The 12,994-nt window shown below is 44.6% G+C and overlaps 1 protein-coding gene across 2 annotated transcripts; it reads left to right on the plus strand.

The window, feature by feature from the left end:
• The first annotated feature begins 2,697 nt into the window (after positions 1 to 2,697).
• On the plus strand, positions 2,698 to 12,386 carry LOC114054069 (zinc finger and BTB domain-containing protein 14). Of its 2 annotated transcripts, none has more exons than XM_027877152.1 (3): positions 2,698 to 2,943; positions 9,109 to 9,193; positions 10,953 to 12,386. In XM_027877152.1, the coding sequence occupies exons 2-3, from the start codon at positions 9,191 to 9,193 to the stop codon at positions 12,294 to 12,296; spliced, it is 1,347 nt and encodes a 448-aa protein (XP_027732953.1). In that variant the 5' UTR covers positions 2,698 to 2,943; positions 9,109 to 9,190; the 3' UTR covers positions 12,297 to 12,386. The 2 variants fall into 2 exon arrangements, with proteins under 2 accessions (XP_027732953.1, XP_027732951.1); XM_027877150.1 differs by lacking the exon at positions 2,698 to 2,943 and adding an exon at positions 3,749 to 4,134.
• The last annotated feature ends 608 nt before the right edge of the window (positions 12,387 to 12,994 follow it).

A 12,994-nucleotide genomic window follows, 5' to 3' on the forward strand; every position in this document is an offset into this window, starting at 1 on the left:
GTGTAGCCATCTATTAGAGACTAGCTTGAATATGGTAGGCACTTATTTATTGAATGAATGGAAGAGGAAGCAAGGTACAGTGGAAAGAGACTTTGGAGTCAAGAGGGCCTGGTTAAAATCCTGCCTTAGTCATCGTCTATCTGTACGACCTTGGGCAAGTCAATTAACCTCCCTAGTCCTTAGTTTGCTCATCTGTAAAATGAGGGGGATGGATAGCCTTGAATGTCTTTTCTAGCTCTAATTCTATGATCCTATGAATTTATATGATGTAGTAGGGACATCAATTTACTAACCAAAGTTTTCAAGGTTTGGTAACCTATGGTTGTATCTTTTTTTTTTTTAAATTTTTAGGCACATATGTCTAGAGATAGCTCTAGACTATATATGTCTAGAGATAGACCTAGACATATAAAGAGCCAATGAAAAGATTTCCTCTGACCACTTTAAGTGCACCCAAAGGTATTTTTGTAGAATTAATGTTTCTAATAAGTGATCTACGAATTTTTTTCCAAAGCATACTTATGCAAAAAACAACCCTTCCCCCCACCTGCATATCTAGAACATAGCTAAGAAAATCAGAATTAGCTATTATACTGTTCATATATGCTTCCTATAATTTAGGTAAGAGATCTCATATGGTATTAGAGTTAGTATGTAGAAGGGACAGCAACAGCAACAATACATAGCAATTATTCTTTTAAAAAAACGTTCCAGGAGTATTTTCCACTCATTTCTTGTGTCAGGAAAGACAATCTAATTTTGCCCAGGCTTTTTATTTTGGGGTCAACTAAGTGTATCCAGAATGGTAATAGTGACGGTATCACAGTTCTGCCCTAGCAAGGCAACATTAGTAATTTTGTGTTGAGTCCAGGGGGTCACATTTTAGGAAAGACATTGACAAGTTTGCTTTGTCTTGAGGAGAATGACCAGGAATGTGAGGAGACTTCAGACTATTCAACTCGATAATTGTTCTTAAGAACAAGGGATGATTAGTCTGGAAAAGAAGAGGGGAGTAAAGTAAAATTTATGTATTGGAGGGGCTGTCATATAGAAACAGGATTACACTTCTACATAGCCCAAGTGGACAGCTAGGAACAACGCTGGAAATTGCAGAGGAGTAAAAGATGGCTCTATGAAAAAGGATATACTTTCTATTCAAGAAAAGCTTGTTGGTAGTTTCTTGTGGCTAGAGTCCAAGTGTAGGCCTTATAAATTAATTCCCCAAAGCCTGCAAAGGTGGTCATCGAAGTGGGCAAGGGGACAAAGTTCAGGCCCTGCAATCATGAAGAGCCGAAGTTCAAATCTAACCTGACACTAGCCGTGTGACCCTGGGCAGGTCACTTACTCCCAGTTTGCCTCAGTTCCCTCTTCTGTAAAATTGGGATAATAACAGCACCTGCCTCCTAGTGCTGTTTTGAGGATCAAATAAGATAATAATCGTAAAGTGCCTGGCACACAGTGAGAGGTTTATAAATATTTTATATTAAGTATGGGTTGGACTGATAATCTCTGAAGCCTTTTCCAAGATTCTTGAGAATTGGAAGGTATTTTCGTGACAGTGACAGCTCCTAAAAGGGGAATGACTCCATACAGCACTCGAAAGACAAAGAGGGCACATTTTGGAAGCACTACTTTGGGGGAAAAGGAAGATAGTGTAACAGCAACATTTAACAGGAAACGATTTTCCTATTCGCTGGTTTTGGAAGCTGAACGAGTTTTTCTTGCCTTGACAATTTTCTAGAAACTGATGGTGACCCTGGGAGTGGGGCGGGGGATGGATGGAAAGGAGTGTACAGAATAGACACCTGCAGCAGAATCCCACCTTCCTCCTGCTATCCCTCGGATGACGAGGCCCTCGACCCCCACCCCTTTCTCTGTGATGCTCAAAGCTAACCCCCAGAACTGCTGATGCCTGATTAGGATTTCGAGCCCCCACGGAATATTAATTAAATACGCTTATGCTTTGGACAAATGTTACAAGTCATTTAAATGCATGGCAGAGTAGGTTAAAAAAAATGATGCAAATTGGCTCCAGGTTACCAAAGTCCCCCTCCTCCAAAGGAGGAAGGCGACCCCGCGGCAGGCGCGAAAACCCGTCCTCCTTGGCGGGGAGGAACGCGAGCTTTGGGTAACGAAAGGCTAAAGCCGCAGACCCGCGCCCCAGACTGCGCGCGCGCCCCTGGGGCTCGAACTCCCTCCCGCGTGCACGGGGAGCGGGTTCCACGCACACGCACACGCACGGGGCCGACAGCTCTCTCTCACGTCGCCGGGGACCGGGCGCGCGAATCCGCGGCCTGAGCAGATTAGCGGCGCCGGGCGCGAGACCAGAGAGCGCATGGCCGCCAGCAGAGTTAGCTGGGAAACAGAAGCACCAGCCCTCTCTCTCCCCATACCCGCGCGCCTTCCTCGTTCGCGGGCCCCGCCCCCAGCTTTTCCGGCTTATCCCCACCCCCCTCCTCCCGCGCGCGGCGCGCCGCTAAGGTAGCGGCGCGCGTGCGTGCGCGTGCGCAGGGGAGGCCCTAGGAAGTGGAGGGGGTCTAATAAACGCTGTAGAGTTCCTGGTTTTAACCCTTTAGCGACCGAACGCTAACTTAGGTTTACGTGCCTGCGCAAAGCGGCGGCGCGCCCTCTCCCAGCCCGCACCGCGCATGAACGGGAGGTGGGGGGGGAGAGGTAAACGGGGGGATGGTGGTGGGGGTGTTCACGGCCAGCTCGGCATTCTGTGCTCGTGCAGGAATAGGAGGACAGCTATCGCCACGGACGTGCACAGTTTCCCCCTCCCCCCACCCCGTACCCTCCCCCAACTCCATAAAAACACGCTAATCCCCCCCAAAAAAACACTGCCCATCCAGCCACCCCAATAGCCCCGTGCCCACCTCTCCACACAAAGGCCTGTGTGTGTAGGGAGTACGGGCAAGGGTCCGTGGCGGTGCTGGGCAGCAGGTAAGCGCGGGCTGGGCGGCGGGGCCTGGGGCTGAGGGGTGCGGGAAGAGCAGCGGGGACGCGGATGGGGGGCCGGGCGGCGGGCCGACGAGTGCAGCGCCTCGGCGGGGGCGGCCCGGCTGAAGCGCGTGCCCGCCCCGGGATGTGCAAGAGGCTCGCGGCACTGGGCCCGGGCCCGGGCCCGGGCAGGGCCGGGCGCGGCTCTCGCGGGGCTGCAGCGGGGCGGACGAGCGGGCGGCGGCGGCGGCGTCGGCGCGCGCTCTCGCTCCAGTCTCCGCTTGGGGAGTCTTCATGGCCGCCGCCGTTGCCGCGGCTCGCACCTCCGCAGTGCATCGGAGCAGGAAAGACGGGTTGGCAGGCCTGCACACTGGGGCCTGGCGCCCCGATCCCACCTCCGCCCCTCTCTTACTGTCCCGCTCTCGTTTGTTTGAGGCTTTGCAGTGCCTGGGCTGGGGGAGGCTGAGTTGGGCACGGGAATGGCCGAGCCGGGCGGATCGCCCCACCCCCGCGGCGGAGGGAGCTGTGCTCGGAGCCGGGCGGGCGGGTGCTTGTTTCCCCAGCCGCGCGCGAGGCCGCTCCCCGCTCCTCGACCCCCCCCCTCCCCTTCCCGGCCGCGGAGGGGGAGGGGGGACCCGGCGCGAGTCGGACGGGGAGTGCGCGGGGCGCGAGCTCTCGGCTGGGCTCGCGGGCAGGCGGCCCCGCGCGCCACTGGCTGCCGCCGCTGCCGCGGCTGCTCTGTGCACCTCAGCCGGGCTGGATGGGCTGCCGCCAGCCTCGCGGTGCACCGTGCATTCGGCCTCTGGCCCTTATGCGATGACCGTGGCGGTGCGAAAAGACACCCCCCTCCAAAAAAAAATCAAACTTCTTTCTGCCACATTTTTTAGCGGAAGTTATGAACTCGATATACGTTTTTCCGTGAGCCGGAAAAGGCTTCTGTTTCAAAACAAATGTAAACGGCCTTATTCAGCTCTGCCCTGTCTCTGTTACTGGATTTAGAGGGGAAAAAATTTACACCCAAACCTGGGTTAGTTTTTGAGGCCCCTTGAGCCTCGCACATCTTTCCCGGGGTCCCCTACTTTCAGGTCTCGCTGCTGTAGGGTGACAGGGTGGGGAGAGGTGGGGAAGCCTTTGGTCAGCGAAACAGAGCTTCGCCCCTGGGGCCGAGGACGCTGCAGGAACCGCTTGCTTTCTGTAAGTTGAGATATTGCCCTAGTTTCCTCTCCCCTCAGTGGGTAACTGTAACTACAGTTGGGAAATTCAGAAAGAGCTCAGCTAAGAACTGTAGTGAGAGAAGGTCTGAACTTGCTAGGTCTCATTACCAGTGAGGAATTGGAACCACCAAACATTCCCCCCCCTCCCCCAAGACATCCCTGAAGCATCCTCTGTTCTGGAGTGAATGATCAGTGGCCACCTGCTGTTGTTACACACTGGCTGGCACAACTTTTAGAAGTGCTCAAATCTTAGGGTCATAGAGAAACTGGAAGGGCATCATAGGGCATCTAGTCTCGTTATATAGATGAAAAAGTAATTAAGTGGCTTATGTCACACCAATAGTGTCAGAGATGGGATTTAAACTGAGGTCCTGTTTTCTTTCCTCCAACACCTATTGCCTGCTGATTGGATTCAGAACTTTTATTAGAACACCAATGATTAACTTACAGATTTTATCAATAAGAAACAACAGTTCAATCTCTGTATCCATTTTCTAAAACCACACTTGTGATTTCATTTGTGTGGTGTGCTCCGAGTGGAGAATCTCCTTTATCCATGAAGATCTGCACTTTCCGTCTTAGAGAGAGCTACCTGGGGAAAAGGCCTTGCTCTTGGTCTCCCAAATCCAGTTTATGTTACAGGTGACATTTGAACTCTCTGACTCTAAGGCCCACTCTATGTGCAAGGCCATGCCACCTCTCACCTATAGCCAGCCATATCTGTAAATAATTAAGGGATATTAGTTCATAGGATTATAGACTTAGAGTTGGAAGGGACCTTAGAGGTTATTGAGTCCAATCTTCTCAATTTACGGATGAGGAAACTGAGCCTCAGAGTGGTTAAGTGACTTGATCCAAGTCATAGAGCCAGGCATTGAATGAGAGCCGGAGCTGGAAGGGACCTTAGAGTCTATTTTGTGTCTAGTTCAGATGCTTTATTGTGCTGGTGAGGAGGCCCAGGGAGATGAACTTGCCCCAGCTCACACAAACGATATCAGAGGTAGGGTGTAGAACCATGTTGTCTGATTCCAGAGCCATTGTGCTTTCCACACATTCTTTATGAATTTCCCAGAATTTGGAAGTTGGAAGGAAACCTAGAGATTATTTTCAGAGTTAGAAGGGATCTTAGAGTCCATTTGATCCAACCCGTACTCTCCTCTGACAAGTGAAGAAACAGTTACAGAGAGGCGGAATAAAATCATGCAAAATGTTAGTGATGGAGCTTAGATTAGAAAAAAGGTGTCCCACCTCAAAGTCCACAGACACTGCAAAAATTAGCGGAATAAAGAGAGGACAAACTCGGCTATGTCCTCTTGCCTGTATTAGAGTTATTAGCTGCTCTGGCCCTTGTGGTTTCTGCTCCAGTTTAAAAGATAGTACATGTGCTTTCATATTTCTGGAAAGCCCATTTGCCATCTGTTTTGTCAGACATTGGTAGCGAGGACTCTGAGCAGGGACAAACAATCCAGGAGCACCCGACTTGTCATAGGATTTTAAGCTGAAAGTAGCTTCAGAAAGGATATTTAACATCGCCCCCTCCCCCCCTTTTTTTTACCAGTTTTCAGTGGCCTCAAATTCCTTTAAAGCAGGCATTCTTAACTTTTTCTGTGTTGTCAACTCCTTCACCAATCTAATGAAGTCTAAGGACCTCTTCTTAGAACATTTTTAAATACTGAAAATTACAAAGGAAACCAATTATATTGTTTTTTTTTTTAAATTTTTTTTAATTCAAATTCGTAGACCTCAGGCCTAAGAACTCTTGCTTTAAAGGGACATTTCTTCTTTGGAAATGAGACTGAAAATGCAATTTCCATTGATTTTAGGATCATAGGCTTTTCAGAGCTGGGAAGACTTGAGGTATAGGGGATTAGATTGTATCTTTTCATCTGGGACGAGAGTATTCAAATTGGTGAGGATGAAATGGTTGAAATAAATTTAATTATTTCATGTTTTTGCCTTCAGTAGACTTGGTCCCTTTCCTACTTGCTAATAGTAGAGGTTCTGTCAGTGGGAATATTTCAGTTTACCTGAATTACGTGGTTTGTGGTTCAATTCCACCCAAACATTTATTCAACACCTTCTTCTCTGGGCCAGGCAATGCTTTCAAGGGGATTCCAATCAACTGGTTTTTATATCAGTTGGGATATGGCAAAATATCCTCACCTTCAAAAAGTCATTGTACTTATTCCTTAGCGTGGCAAATAAAGCCAAGTCTCTCATTTTTCCTATGCCCTACTGAAAACTAAGGCTCCAGGAAAGGCTATTGTAGCTACAATGCAGGAATCTTTTCCCACAGTGAGGTGAGGATTAGAATATTTTTGTCCTGTGAGAGGAGGATTCATGGAATCAGAAAATTTTGTGATCATTTTCTTCTGATAAGGGTGTGGTTGGGATTTTTGTAGCAGACAAACTTTTATTAAGCATCTGCTGAATGCCAGGTGCAGTGCTAAGCCCTGGGGATACAGAAAGAGGTAAAAGACAGTCCCTGCCCTCAGGGAGCTTACAGTCTAATGGGAGACACCAGGTCAAGCAAAGGTATGTACAGAGAAGCTACTTATGGGATAAATAGGAAATAATTAACAGTGAGAAGGCCCTAGAAGCTGCTTGTAGAACGTGATATTTTAGTCAGGACTTAAAGGAAACCAGGGAAAGCAGGAGGCTGAGATGAAGAAGGAAAGCATTCAAGTCTTGGGGGACAGCCAGAGAAAATGTCTGGAGCTAAGATAGCCAGAAGGGCAGCATCACTGGTCCAGCTTGTTGGAGAGTAAGGCTTAAGAAGCCTGTAATGGTAGGAGGGGAATAGGTTATGAAAGGCTTTGAATAACAAATAGAGGAATATACAGAGGTGATTGGAAGCTGCTGAAGTTTGAGTTGGAGGTGGAAGGGTGTATGTGATGTGGTCAGAATTGTGCTTTAGAAAATTTCTTTGGTGGTTGAATGGAGATAGACTGGAGTGGGGTGAGACTTGAGGCAGGCAGACACATCAGCAGGCTATTGGAATAGTATAGGTGGGAAGTGATAAGGACTTAACACCAGAATGGTGGCAGTATCAGGAGGGAAGGGGGCATACAGGAGAGATGGATCCATAGGCCTTGCCAATAGATTGGATATGGGAGGCAAGAAATATGAGAAGTTGAGGATGACACCTAGTTTTTGAGCCTGAGGGACTGGGAGAATGGTGTTACATAGGGAAGGTGGAAAAGGGGTAGGGTTTAGAGGGAAAAGGAGTTCAATTTTTGAGTTTGAGATGTCTGAAAGGCAGTAGGTGATGTGAGATTGGAGGTCGGCAGAGAGATTGGGGCAAGATAGGTAGATTTGAGAATCTTTAGGCTACAGGTGGTCATTAAATCCATGGGAGTTGATGAGGTCACCAAGTGAAGTAGTATAGAGAGAGAAGAGAAGAGGGCCGGGTGGAAAATCTGTGGTTTCAGAGGGCGTGATCTGGATAAGAATTCAACAAAGGAGACTGAGGAGCAGTCAGATTAGTAGGAAGAGTGCCAGGACACAGCAGTGTCATGAAAACCTAGAGAGAAGAGAGTGTCTAGGAGAAGAGGGTAATCAACAGTGTCAAAGTTTCCATAGATTGTGAAGGAGAGTGGATTGAAAAAAAGGCCTTTGGAATTGGAAATTAAGAGATCATTGGTAACTTTGCAGGGAGCAGTTTTGGTGAAATGAAGAGGTTGGAATCTGGAAGGGATTTAAGAAGAGTCAAAGGAGAGAAAGTAGAGGCAGTAATTGTAAATGGCCTTTTAAAGTTTAGCCACAAAGGGCAGAAAGAGATATAGGAAGGTAGGAAGAATCCAGTGAGAGTTTTTCAGGATGGAGGATTTTGGGAATGGGGTTTACTGCCTTGGTCAGTAGGAATATCTTTGACTCTGCATCTGGGCCCTTAGGTTGTTGGATGAGCCGAACAAATGAGCTGGAAGATGTCTTTGAATCTGCTCCTGAGGCAGGGGAGACAAACCAACCTTGGGTCTGCAACATCATGGCCAGTGTAGATCAAGTTCACTTTGGTTCTGGAAACTGAAATAATAGCTAAATTCCCCCCACCCCCGTTGGGGGGGGTGAAGGAAACTGGAGGAAGATCCAAAGTTGGTAATAAGAGCTGATGGAAAAAAACATTATTTTGATTATGAGAGTATGAGAGAGAGGATACTTGAATATGTAAATAGAAAAATTTCTAGTGGAGGCTTATTCTCTGAAATTGAACCCTGTCTGGTTAGTGCTTTATTAGATAGAACAAACGTAGCAAAGTCTTCAATACATTCCATAGACACAAACTTTTGAAGAAGTTTGAAATATATTTATTGTATTAAAAATTCTAAAGCCCTAGCTGGAGGTTGAAATAATTTGCTTTATAGGATAGTTGTACTTTTTTTTTATCTTTAGAATGCAAATCTTAAAAATCTTGAATTATCTATCTAGATCAGGAGTGGGGAACCTATGCCCTTGATGCTACATGTGGCCCTCTAGGTCCTTAAGTGCAGCCCTTCAACCAAATCTAAATTTCACAGAATAAATTCCCTTAATAAAAGGATTTGTTCTGTAAAACTTGGACTCAGTCAAAAGGCCGCACCCAATGACCTAGAGGCCACAGGTTCCCCACCCCTGATTCTAGATAAAACACTAAAGCATCTAACACTGTACCTGCCTGCCTAAATCTGGGACTTGAACTGCCTACCACCTATCTTTGAGGTTCCTGTTGCTGCCTCTAATAGTGCTTTAAGTCCCTGTACCCCTGTAGTGTTCTATATTCTTACCTCATTGTTATTCTTCCTTTGAAACTATCTTAAACATGGGTAGACCTCATTCCTTCCCCCAATAATTTCTTAGTAGGCTAAACCTATCAAATTTACGAATATACATATGTGTTCCCCTTAAGAAACATAGTCACAGTATTCTTTGTTTAGAATTTGAGAGCTTGATGATTCTTTACTTTTTTTTCCTCTTTCAGGTTTGGAGTATCAGTGATCAGAGTTATTCTGATCTGAAGAATTTGGTGTTTTAAATCATCAAGATAATTGCCTAAATTGTTCATGGTAAATATGACATTTAATAGTTTTCAGTGAAATTTCAGTAAATTAATTTGATATTTGCTTTTTAAAAAAAAAACATGTTTCAGATATAGATCATGCCTTGATGTACTTTTGATTTGGTTTAAAGAAAAGTATGATTGCCTCATACTGATTCTGAGGGGATTAAAAGGAAATCAGAATGGTTTTGAAGAGAATAAATTCAAGCGACAATGTAAAAATCATGGGGTTTAATCAAAAATTCCTTGTTATGATGCTGAGTGTTTTTAATTCTAGCCTTAAGCTTCTAGGAGTACATCCAGAAAAGTAGTATTGTAGTAATTACAGAGTCGAAGACAAACATCTATTACTTATTCTTCACTTTTGTCAGGCACATTTGTTATATTTCAGTCACACTTTTATCTAGATGTTGGGTGTTTCAGCATGCACCCAAGAGGCACCATCTATCTTCCAGGCCTTCATCTAGTCCCTGGCAATCCTTTAGTCTGCCCCAGGATTATTTTGGACTCCTATCCTTTCCAGGCTTTTTAGCAATATCCTAGAATTTTCTTTAGTCTGGAAGCCAATACCCCACCATTATGGCCCTCTTTGGTGTATTTGAGTGTTAATTTTCTCCTTTTACCATGGAGTTAATATCTAGTTAACATCCAGTTAAAATCGCTGAGTATTAATTGCTCAACCACTGGCTCTGTGGTGATGTTATAGATCCAAACAAGAGTGATTATTCAGTGAGCCAGAGATCCCATCCTTAGTTCTTGAAACTGTTATTTTAATATTCCATGTACTGAGGTGCTTGGATCCATACTCTCATTAGTGAATGAGTGAATAAATTATTGAATTAAAAAAAACATATACTAAATGTGTTGGGTGCCCGGCACTCTGCTACTCCCTGGCAATACAAATTTTTTTTTTTCTTTTTTGCTAGGCAGTGGGGTTAAGTGACTTCCCAGGGTCACACAGCTAGTAAGTGTCCATTGTCTGAAACCTGATTTGAACTCAGGTCTTCCTGACTCCAGGGCCCGTGCTCTATCCACTGTGCCACCTAGCTGCCCCATAAATATTTTTTAAAAGGAGATAATTCCCTGACTCCTGGACTAGCCCTTTATCCATAGAGCCACCTTGGCTGCCCCTTACATTCTAGTAAGATAAGACAAATACATAAAGGGGAGAGGTCACCAGGGAGGGGAATGTTGTTCTGAGGATGAGGGGCAGGGTTTGAAAGAAGGATTAGGAATTCCCAGACTGGCAGATGGTGAGATGATCTGAGGGAATCTGAAGCTTGGTCTGTTGCCTAGGGTGGTCAAGTAGAGAGTGTAGGCTAAGTGGGCTACTCAAAGATATGAGCTCCAAAGAGTGGATTGTGGACTATGGACAAGCATTCAGAAGGACCCAGGTATGTTGTGGGCACTGCTACCATTGTAGTTCATGACATCTCTTTGTCTTTTAATTTAATTTTTTTCTCATAAATTCTTCATAGAAGATTTACTCAGCAGTTTAGAATTCTTCATCTGATTTTGTTTTTATAATAAACTTCATTACTTTAGGGTTAGCCAAATTCCTAATAAATGGGAAACTGGAATTTAAAAAAAATAGTTTAGTTATCCTTTCTTTGCTCTCAAAAAAAGACTGTTGTATTGATTGTATCAGGTCTTCTAGGCTTAAAAAGCAAAAAAAAAGATATACCTGTAGTTAAAGTTTATCTCATAATCCTGGATTGTTTCATTCATTGGTAATATTTAGACTTTGCTTTTCTTTTTTTCTGTAGGAGTTTTTCATCAGTATGTCTGAAACCATTAAATATAATGATGATGATCATAAAACTCTGTTTCTGAAAACATTAAATGAACAACGTCTGGAAGGAGAATTTTGTGATATTGCTATTGTGGTAGAAGACGTGAAGTTCAGGGCACATAGATGTGTGCTTGCTGCATGCAGTACCTACTTCAAAAAGCTTTTCAAGAAGCTGGAGGTGGATAGTTCATCTGTAATAGAGATAGATTTCCTTCGTTCTGACATATTTGAGGAGGTTTTGAACTACATGTATACTGCAAAGATTTCTGTAAAAAAAGAAGACGTAAACTTGATGATGTCATCAGGTCAGATTCTGGGTATCCGGTTTTTAGATAAACTCTGCTCTCAGAAGCGAGATGTGTCTAGTCCTGAAGAAAACAACACTCAGGCAAAAAACAAGTATTGCTTGAAAATAAACCGCCCCATTGGAGATTCCACTGACAATCAGGATGATGAAGTAGAAGAAATTGGAGATCAGGATGACAGTCCTTCTGATGATACAGTGGAAGGAACTCCCCCAAGTCAGGAGGATGGTAAGTCACCCACTACCACACTTAGGGTTCAAGAAGCAATCTTGAAGGAGTTGGGGAGTGAAGAAGTTCGAAAAGTAAATTGCTATGGCCAGGAAGTAGAATCTATGGATACCTCAGAATCAAAAGACTTGGGGTCCCAGACTCCTCAAGGTTTAACATTCAATGATGGCATCAGTGAAGTGAAAGATGAACAGACCCCTGGCTGGACAACAGCCACCAGTGACATGAAATTTGAGTACTTACTGTACGGTCACCGGGAGCAGATTGCCTGTCAAGCATGTGGAAAGACATTTTCAGATGAAGCCCGCTTGAGAAAGCATGAAAAGCTCCATACAGCAGACAGGCCATTCGTTTGTGAAATGTGTACCAAAGGCTTCACCACACAGGCCCACCTGAAGGAACACCTGAAAATCCACACTGGATATAAGCCTTATAGCTGTGAAGTGTGTGGGAAATCGTTCATCCGTGCTCCGGACTTAAAAAAGCATGAAAGAGTTCATAGTAATGAGAGACCTTTTGCGTGTCATATGTGTGACAAAGCCTTCAAACACAAGTCCCATCTGAAAGATCATGAAAGAAGACACAGAGGGGAAAAGCCTTTTGTTTGTAGCTCCTGTACAAAGGCGTTTGCCAAGGCATCCGACCTCAAACGCCATGAGAACAATATGCACAGTGAGAGGAAACAGGTCCCCACTAGTGCCATCCAGAGTGAGACTGAACAGTTGCAGGCAGCTGCTATGGCGGCTGAGGCGGAGCAACAGCTTGAGACCATAGCTTGTAGTTAGGTGCAATCAGAGATCAAGGGAAAGCGGAACTCTTTATATCCAAGAGGCAGTTACTGCATAGACTTTGAGATTAAACTGGTTAAAAATGAACTTCTTAAGACTGGTCACTGTATTTTTGTGGAAACTTGTGAAGAGTTGTTGTCATTGAACTGAAGACGGTGCTTCTTGGTTAGATGCTTTAAAAACTTTTCAAGGAAATATTTCCTCAGAATTCTGACCAAATGGTTTTACTGTCGTACGTAGCAAATCGTAGTATTATTGCCAGTTTGCTGTTCATTTTTTAAATGGTTTTAATTTGAGAATTCTTGTATAAGTCATAGAAGTAAAAAAAAAACTACCTTTTTAATTCTTGTATTCCTATTGCACTTGGAGTGTATTATACAGAATGAATAATGGGGTACATTGATGTCTTAATCAACATTTTGTGACTGCTGGTCAAATCAGATTTTTATTCCTCAGAAAGACAACAGTGGGAACACTTATTAAGCACCTTCCCTATTCAGAGTGCCGTGCTAGCTGTTGGGGAGAGATATACAGTTTACATGAGACATGGTCCCAAGTACAGAACATGTAGAAGTAGAAAATGCTTGATAAATGATTGACCATGAGCTGAGCAATCAAAACATATCATTAGAAGTAGTGAAAGTACAAATTGATATTAACATTTGTTACATTTATTTTGTCAGGTTTTTTTTTCC

This window comes from Vombatus ursinus, unplaced genomic scaffold, assembly GCF_900497805.2.
Source record: "Vombatus ursinus unplaced genomic scaffold, bare-nosed wombat genome assembly UNPS02014812.1, whole genome shotgun sequence".
Classification (NCBI taxonomy): domain Eukaryota; kingdom Metazoa; phylum Chordata; class Mammalia; order Diprotodontia; family Vombatidae; genus Vombatus; species Vombatus ursinus.